Here is a 10,000-nt window from a genome sequence, read left to right as displayed (position 1 = left end):
CGAATTCCTTCAGTTTTACTGCCATGGTCTGGGGCGTTAGAAACCACAGTTTCTATTTGTTCAACCAACTGATTTGATGTTGCGGTATTAGAAAGAAGTCAATGCGGAACAAAGTTTAAGCGCTTTTGATTCATCTTTTATTTGTTGGATTTTCTCTCTATAAGCATCGACTAAATCGAATTCCTTCATCATGGTCATCAACAGGTCCCTAGAGACAGTTGGTTTCCAAGGGTTTCCGCCTTTTTGTCAATAGCATGCAGTGAAAATTTCCAATCACCTCCTATTATAAGATTTTCAACATCTGTGTTAGACATCAAATATGTATTTAAACTATGTATAAATTCTTGCTGTTGTCGCAGGTCATTTGGGGCATACACATTGCACAAAAAGAGATTCTTTGCATTGAAATTCAAGTCAATTGAGATGATTCTTCCAATTTGGTCCTTGTGAAAATTCCTAACGATGCAATTCAATGAAGGATTCAACAGGATACAAACACCTCTACTGTGTATTGATCCATGTGAAAAGAACATGGCACCTCCCCATTCACTCTTCCAAATATTTTCATCGTTCGGTTCAGAGTACGTCTCTTGTAGAAAAAATACGTCATAATTTTCATCTTTTAAAAAAACAGAAAATGCTTCTCTTTTTTACGCGATTTCTTAAACCTCTAACATTTAGAGAAATAACGTTACATTTTCCTAGTACGTTCATGATTTGACCTTGTAAAAAACACCATAGCAAAGGGGGTTATAAAGTAGGAAGTTATCACTGAGTCATATATGTAAATTGCAGAAAATTGGGAAACAAAAACATAACACAACAAACAGAAAATAGAATCACGGAACATATTTACAACGATATAAACTGTTTGCATGCAGCCCAGAAGAGTTATTTAGCATTTCCTATCCTCACTGATTTTTGGTTGATTAGAGTCGAGATGCTGGTGAAATTACCGTAGCAACATAGGTGACTTACCAATCATAGAATTATAGATTGTCCAGGTCTTCTTTCACAGTAAATTCTTGTGGGGAGTACCACTTGGAGATGTTTTAACATAAAGTTTACCGTCTAAAGACCAGGCACTTTGAATCGTTCCCTCTCTCTTCATCTGGTTAGCTTTTTTCATGATCTTTCTCCTGTACTGAGTTAAATTTTCGTTGATGGAAATTCGCGTGGATTGTGCAGCATCGGCAGCAGAGAGGGTGGAGAACAGTTCTGAGATCCTTACGTTCTTCAGTTCAGTTCGCTTTCTTTAAAGCTGAGCTTCTTTTTTCTCTGTTATTGATAATCAATTTCGTCATAACGTTGTCAAAGTAGCTGTGGATCCACGACGCGATAGCTCAGTGATCCGCAGACTACTTTGACAATGCTATGACGAAATTCATTGTCAATGACGGGACAGAGGCATGAAAAACTGACATCATGAATTTTCCGCTGGTATTCCAGTAATTAGTTATGCTCCAATACCTTTGCTCCTCCTGTCGCACCTACTCACTTGTTCTAATTATGCATAACTTTTGATTGGTTAGTGCCTGGTATTTATAACCTCTGTGACCGTTGAATATTCACTCACGCTAGCGATCCACGCAGTTTATATTCAGCATTTATCCCACCCTCCCGTCCAGCATACTGCAGTTGTTGTTATTTTTGTTTAAAGGCCGTAGGGATCCTTGTTACGATTGTTACGCTGTTTCAAATGTGGAAAATACGGTCATTGGGCCCAAGACTGTCGTTCTGCCTTCTGGCCAGGAAGGGTCACAGTTACCAGTCCTTACAACCCCCCCAACTCCTTACCAGTACCTTTCCTCCAACAAGCCAACGGGAAATTCAGTCAAGCCAGGCTACGCTATCAAGTAGTGAGGAAGACTAAGCGCAGGTAGAAGGAAAATGTAGAGGAAAATTTGAAGTGGACCAGTGGGCTACCTTTAAGCGTGAAGGGGTAAATCTGAGAGCTAACATCGAATTTTGGCAATCTATTGGTGCGCCTTATTTATTTCTTACCGATTATTAAAAACGGTTATAAATTACCTTTTGCTAGTTCGCACCGAGCCCTGTGATGAGCTCAAGAATACTAAGTATGCTAGATTCCGCTGCCGATTTTGTGGACTAAGCTATCCATGAGCTTGTTCTCACTGGGCCACCCCTGTCAGCGTGTTAGGTTTGCTAAGAAACCCTTGGTAGTTAACCCCTTATCAGTGTCAGTACAGCCATGCGGCAATAACAACGACTATTCTGGGACCATAATACACGAAGTAAATAAGTGTTTACCTTAAAACAAAGAGTGAAAATTCGAGTGATTTTGTGGGAGGGTTGCTCTTTCATACTTTACAAAGGGTTCTTATATGTTTTCCTTCGATTTAAAAGCGGGTATCACCACGTTGAAATTTCACAAGAACACCAAACTTACCTTGGGTTTTCATGGGAGGTGGCAGATTCTGGGGATGAAATATTTTATGTTTTTACCGTTCTTCCTTCGGTTTATCCACTGCCCCTTATGTCTTTACTAAGCTCTTGAAACCCTTGGAAAAACGCTGGAGATTACAGGGTATTTGTATAGCCATCTTTCTAGATGACGGTTGGGGCATAGTCCAAGATAAACAAGACTGTTCACGCTACTGCCCGAGTTGTTAGAAACGACTTGAGCAGTGCAGGGTTTATAGCTAACGATGAGAAGTCGGTATGGGAACCCACGCAGGTTTTAGACTGGTTAGGCTTGACTTGGAATTCGATCTTGGGCACTTTAAAAATTGTAAATAGAAGGATTACGAAGATTTTAAAAACCATTGACCATATTATCAACTCAAATTTTATGGTCTCGGAGAGAAGTTTGGATACTTTTACGGGTCAAATTATTTCAACGGGTCCTTTCGTTGGTAATATTGGTAGAATTATGACAAGACATTGTGTCATGTCCACCTTGTGTAATGACCGTTGGGATATGGAGTTTTACCTTGACGATTACTGTCAGGAGGAATTGTATTTTGGAAAAAAAATCTTAGCAATATTAACAACAGACATTGTTTCGCATATACATGCCCTAGTTTATTTGTTTATTCTGATGCCAGTACTACGGGTTGTGGTTCTGTTATTGGCTTCAATAACGAGTACGTGTGCCATAGAATGTGGACGACGGATTCTGAGAGTCTACAGCTGCTCCACGTGGAGGGAGTTAGGTGCGATAGAATTTTCTTTGCGTTCGTTTGCCCCAGTCCTTAAAGGATCACATGTCAAGTGGTTTACCGATAGTCAAGCTGCTGCCAGAATCGTTGAAGTAGGTAGCATGAAGTTGGACTTGCACAAAATGGCCAGAAGAAGTCTCCATATTTGTGTTCAGTCAGGGATTTACCTAGACATACAGTGGATTCCCCGCACCTTAAATCAACAGGCTGATTACATTAGTCGTTTGATAGACGTCGATGATTGACAGACTACCAGTGATTTGTTTTCGTCCCTAAATGAGCGCTCTTGGCCGCATTCTGTAGATTGTTTCGCTAATTATTACAATCATTAAGCTATCCCGATTCTTTTCAAGGTTTTGGAATCCCAACACGGTGGGCATCGACTTCTTTATTCAACCACCTCGAGGAGAGAACTGTTGGGTGGTCCCGCCCGTTTCTATCTTTTCTAGAGTTCTTCATTATATGAAGCCTCAAAACGCTGTGGGTACCGTTGCTTTACTTTTGGCCTTCGGCTCATTATTGACCTCTACTGACAAGTAAATATCTCAAGTATATATCAGCTTATAGCATGCATATCGGAAACCAATCCTTAACTCATGGTAGGAATCTCAATTCCCTTTTAGGATCAAAGGACTTTAAGGGGCATGTCATTGCTCTAAGGATGAAGTTTCTTGACTAGAATTATTGCTCGTGACGCCTGGGGGTGGCGGCACCTTCCAGCTTATCTGCTATGATTAGTTTCCAGCGTTTGCTTGGGCTTCTGGCTGTTTCTGATGGCTGCACCAGTGACGTTGCATTTTCTTGGCACTGGCCATATTAGATCAAGGGTGACTGCACACGTTTGGAATGTGAGAATAATCAGTTCTGACTTTGTAGGCCACACTGGCCTTATTGGCGGATGGCACTGATTATTGGTACAGCTGCTTGTACGGGTGACCTGGCACCCGCCCGGTATAATTAGGTTTTCTAGAATTATGAATTGTAGGGGTTTTACCCCGCTTTACTTCGGAGTGTTCTTATTTGTAATTTCAGATACTTAGTTCAAGCGGAGCGTGGAAACCTTTCCTGTTTTCGTCTTCACCAAATTTTCGCCAAATCGTGAGCGTGATGTTACAGTCCCGGCGAACTCTACAACTAAAGCCTACCTTAGGGTCATCAAAAGGTTTTTAGAGTGGTGTAGGAGTAGGGAATTAAGTGTTCAATTGCCCTTTCCCGTAACCACAGTATCGCTTTGTTCATTTGAAAACCATCAATCTTGTGCTTCAAGCGCGTCTTTAGTCCAAGCTCATGCTGCACTTAAATGGTTTCACTCGTTTGTGCCTAGCCTCGACCGTAATCCCCTGGATAGTGAATTTTGTAAGAATTTATGATTGAGTCGGCAAAACGAATCAAGTCTAAACCAATCGCCAAGAAGAAACCTTTTTCCTCCCAGATTATTAAGGATATTCTAGACGCTTATAATAAGGAAGATGCTAATTTGAAAGATGTTGGGATAGCTGCCTTATGCTCGTTAGCTTTTGCCGGATTTTTTCGGTATAATGAGTTGTGTAATATTGCACCCAACCATATCGAATTTCACAGTCAATGCATAAAAGATTTTTGTGCCTTGTAGTAAGACTGATGTTTATAGGAAGGGTAACTGTGTCTATATTAGTGCATCGGGAACTCCATACTGCCCTGTTAATGTTTTAAGAAGGTATATGAATCTAGCTGGTATTCACGATAAAAGTAATCTGCCTTTGTTTAGGCCTCTGGTTTTTCATAGGAGTAATTCTAGTTATACTCTAAGGGATGGAAAAATCTCCGACACTACATGTAGAGAAATCCTGAGGGATTCCTTGAAACAACTTGTGTACGTGTAAGATATGTACGTGGAGGAAAGTCTTGATAACAGGCTTCAAGTAACAAAGTTTCTAGGGCTTTAATTTAAGTAGCTGTAGTTCTTATTTCTGTATTGTTTATCGCTTCCTAGTATCCTGTATCTGCTTATTACCTAAAATAAAATAAAAAAAGAAAAGGAACATGGATTATACGAAATTGTAAAGGCCTAGCGGATTACAAAAACCGAAAAAAAAAAAAGAAGAATGTGAGAGAGAGAGAGAGATTGATACGTTATTGTTAACGCTCGCTTTTTACTTATTGTAAAGAATATACGTTAAGGAAAAAGAAGGAGAAGAGTGTATGTAAACTATTAAACTGCATTCGGATCCGCTTGCGAATCCTTCCATCTATTCGTTTTTTGCAATAACAAAAAGGCAGAGGTTCCCGCGTCTTTTGCCGTCGCCCCTTACGCAACCCTGAGCCTGCATTAATATCGTACAGCAGATTCTTTCCAATTAAAAAAAGACCCTTTGAGCCTCTTTAGAGGAAAAAGTGCCGAAATAATTAGGCAGTCGAGAAAAGAACGAGTTTCGTTAATTTCGTTTGTGAAGAAATGAGATTTAAAGAAGAAAGTAAAGTAAGTAAAAAATATGAATCCACAAAAGACTTAAAGAAGCCAGAAGACGACAGAAGTAACGAATATTAATCCACAAGAGACTCAAAGAAGACAAACGAAGGAAGTGAAGAATGTCAAAAATAAAGGTTCGTATGGCTACTTCTTGTACATCACAAGGACACTTAAGTACAAGCGCCTGTATGATAGAGTTCCTATGTGGAGTGTCATCATCCCCGAACCCCGATAAAGAAGTATTGGTTTATGCAATGTTGGACGCCCAAATCGATGCTACATTTAGCTTAAAGAAACCTGCGACGAGCCAACGAAGCGTCGTCTGAGCACCATCACAAGTCAAGAGCCACTCGTCGACGGCCAAAGAGTCTCAATCTTGACCCCAAGATTTAAATACTAATCACCTTCACAACTATATCTATTGCCGCCGATGAAGAGCATATCCCGACTAAGGCCCTAGCTAAGAACTGAGAATAGTTCAGCTGTATGATAAAAGGTGTTTATAAAAAACGTTGAAACTGATCTAGATAAAAAATTATTAAAAACTGAATTTTCGACTGCAACTGCGGTCTTCATCAGAGTGACTAAAATATGCTGCTCGAGAGTAATATGCTATCCCCGTGGCGGCGAGCATAAACCAGGAACTAATAATTACAAAGAGTCGGCAATAAAAGATCACGCCGAAACCACTGACCATGACATTGACACTGGCTATGTGGAAATTCTAGAAATTAATGTCAATAATTGGCACAAAAGAATCTTTTTGGAATCATGGCACTCCACAATAGACAAAAACGCGGTGAACGAGCGGAAACCATTCCCTTCTGTCTACAAGACATTATTGAAGCCCTATGGGATAAAGTAACTTAATTCTTATTTTAGTTTTAGCATATTACTCTCGAACAGCATATTTTAGTCACTCTGATGAAGACCGCAGTTGCAGTCGAAAATTCAGTTTTTAATAATTTTTTATCTAGATCAGTTTCAACGTTTTTTATAAGCACCTTTTTATCATATAATGGATACTGATCGCCCATCAAGTATTTAATAGTCCAGCTGTTAAGCCAAAAATCGTTCGCTTTTCGATAAAAGCATGAAACTTAGCAGGATGATTCAATTATAGGTACTGATCATTTTGTGATATAGGGCCAGCAACGAATCGCCTTTTAAGAGGACAAATGAGCGTGCCCAAATTCACATGATTCTAGCCAGCACGAAAACGAGGCTGAAATAAAACAATTGTTTTTTCAGGAAAAATTTTAGTTTTCGAGATAGACAGTCTAAGGTAATTATCAGAGTAATAAAAGCATCTTTATTGCATAACATTTTCAGTAATGTATGTCACGTGGTCTATCACGTGACTACGAGAAAGAGAGTTTATACTTCTACGCTATATACTAATTCGCGTGACTCCAGCAGTGTTTTTCCAGGTAGAAATTTTGCGTAAACAGTCCTTAGTAATCATCAAAGAAATAAAAAACATCTTCCATTTTCAATAGTGTGTCACGTGCTCTATCACGTGACTACGAGAAAGAGAGTTCACACTTTAACAGTTTATACTAATTCACGTGACTCCAGCAGTGTTTTGCAAGTAAAAAAAAAAATTACTTTTTTGCAGCAAACAGTCCTTGATAATCAAGAGAGGATTAAAAAGCATCTTCAATTTTGTGTCACATGGTCTATCACGTGACTGCAAGAAAGATAGTTACACTTTTACGCTATATTCGCCGAAAGCAATTAATCATCTTGGCAATGTCCTCCACAGTTGCACAGGGCTGTGCATTTCAGGCTTGCCTTACGGCATTTGCATTGACCAGTGCATCCTTTCTTGCATCCGCAGTAAATCAGCTCATAACAGGATTCTTGCGCTTGTGGCAGAACTGTCCACACCGGCTTCCATTCACTTCCTTCTCTTCTCCAGCCCCATTCTTGCGGACTTGGAATCTGTGGTTTAGTTCCATGCTTTTATCAAAAAGTGAACGATTTTGCCATCTTTTCGGGGCTTAACAGCTGGACTAGAACACTTGCGAACAATTGACGACAACACTCACGACCCATTCGACTACAATGTTGGAATGCTCATCGGATTGGTGGCATAACAAGCCGTATGGTATTAGAACAGATCTTGGATAGAGTACCGTGGGTGTTTGCGACGTAAGGAATTGAAGGTTCCTCCGTCACAAGGTTACGTTTACGTTTATTCTCATAAGTCTCATAAAATTGGGGAATTACAAATAAATGGATGGAGAGAATAAGACAAGGCAAAAGATAGTTAAACTAATAGCTTGCCCTGATAGTTGGACAACAATTCTTAATTACGTGGAAACTAAGAGAAAATGACAGATGACTATTTAACAATTATTCCATGAGCGCGCGTTGGATATGAGATAATAGGCTGATTTAGCAACAGAACGGGAACGTCAGTGGCGACGTCGCGCGCAGCAAAACTACCAATGAGAATTTAGAATAGAGAAGAAAAGAGTGGAGTCTATTCTATTCTGAATTCTCATTGGTGTTTTTTTCTGCGCGCGCCGTCGCCACTGACGTTCCCGTTCTGTTGCTAAATCAGTCTAATAGATAGCCAAGGAGGCGCTACGCACCTCGTTGGCTATCTATCATCTCATATCCAACGCGCGCTCATGGAATAATTGTTAAATAACCCATGATGGCTTAGCCAATCAAAACTCTCGAATTGCATTATCCAACCCAATAATTAGACCAAGAGGTTGGCCAGCTAAAACTATAGGTGGATGGAGGTTAAAGTTTAATTTCTTCCTGGGCTGGAATTATATTATATATTTAGTTTTACTGAAATTTAATGTTAGCTTATTTGCAGAAAGCCAGTCATATATCTTGGGAAGTTCACTATTGATATGATGGATCAAACTATCAAGATCTTTCCCACATGCAGTAAGTGAAGTGTCATCAGCAAAGAGGCGTATAGAAAAATAGGAGGTAGCAGTAATAAAATCGTTAATGTAGATCAGAAAAAGTATTGAGCCAAGGAGGGACCCTTGCGGAACACCCAAATTGACAGCTTGTTTATCTGAGAAAACTCCGTTCATTAAACCCAACCCACAAGGTTTCCGTAAGGGCGCTACCCGCTGTAATAACAAACGACAAAGATGATAAGGAGACTTATACTTAATTAATGAATCCTCTCTTAAAGAACAATTATGATAAAGTCAAATTAGCCTGTACCTTCCACAATTTAATTTGCACTTTTATTTTTAATCTTCTCCGTCATTCAGCATGTTGCTTTGATGTTTCACAAATTTTCAGTATATTAATTTCTCAGTATACCGTGGCATTTCAGGAGATAATGCATACGTGAGAACTTTATATTTTTATGGCGATTTATAATAATAACAGTAGTCGATCTTAAGATTATTATTGCTGTACTCCAAAAAGGGGCGTTTGCCTTTGAAGTCAGTAATATAGCCTGAGTCATCTTCATTGTCCCAGTAGAAGAATTCTTCCTTTATTTTAGTATTATTGACAATCTGACATAGATGGGTCCTAGACTTGAGCAAAACGAATGGCTCGTCAGTGGGAAGATTAATGACATTAGTAGCGTATCCATCATCCCGACAGCAGTACAAGATTCTTGTGTTCCGGCCATAATTGCCGTCTGGTAGCTGACCGGTGACATTGTTCGCGTTATCGTCATCTTCGTCGTCCCACTGAACGTATCCGTTCCCGAAACCTGGTAGGCGCAATACAGAACATTAATTAAATATAAGTGGAAAGGATTCTGAAATTCTAAGTACTGCTAGAATTACATGTCAGCATTTCTGAGAAGTGACCGGGCGACGGGCCATATCTTTAGCCACCAATACAAAGGGTTTTGCTAACCTATTTGGTGCAAGCATTCCGTAATTTCTTCTCCGATAAAAAAGTTTCTTTTTTGCAAAGTTGGCAAAAGATGTCAACTCCACTTTTCGCCGACAATGGCGTCTTTCATTTTGCTGTCCCGGCTTTCTGGGTAAGAAAAATGATCTCTGAAAAGAAGGTCTCTCATTACGTTCCCAAACTGAGAACTACAATGTAAGTTTGTTAGGCAACAATGAATTCCGAGTCTTAACTTGAGGTTGCTCAAAACAGTTGCCAGCAGTTAGATTTTGATGGGCCAGCATAACTACTTTTTATCACTTGATGCTACAAACATATACGTGTTCACTAATGACGGGACATAACCATGATTGTAGTAGAATCAAGTGATAAATAGTGGTGATAACGACCAATGAAAATCTAGGTGCTGCAGACTGTTTTAAGCCACCTTAATAAACAAAACCTGCCTGTTTAACCTTCTCAAATACACGAGCGAATGTGTCTTGCAAGCATGCTCGTGGCGCATCATTAGATATTT

General features: G+C 39.7%; 1 protein-coding gene across 1 annotated transcript in view; it reads right to left on the bottom strand.

Moving 5' to 3' along the window:
- Positions 1–8,838: 8,838 nt before the first annotated feature.
- LOC137997856 (uncharacterized) overlaps positions 8,839–10,000 on the bottom strand; it is a 15,860-nt gene continuing 14,698 nt past the window's right edge. The window contains exon 8 of the mRNA XM_068844155.1: positions 8,839–9,337. Within this exon, the coding sequence (XP_068700256.1) occupies positions 8,979–9,337 (359 nt within the window). The 3' untranslated portion in view covers positions 8,839–8,978. The remainder of the gene's footprint in view (positions 9,338–10,000) is intronic.

This window comes from Montipora foliosa, chromosome 3 (assembly GCF_036669935.1).
Source record: "Montipora foliosa isolate CH-2021 chromosome 3, ASM3666993v2, whole genome shotgun sequence".
Taxonomy (NCBI): domain Eukaryota; kingdom Metazoa; phylum Cnidaria; class Anthozoa; order Scleractinia; family Acroporidae; genus Montipora; species Montipora foliosa.
The sequence above is the reverse complement of the archived record's forward strand: the minus strand, read 5'-3'. Positions and strand labels throughout refer to the sequence as shown.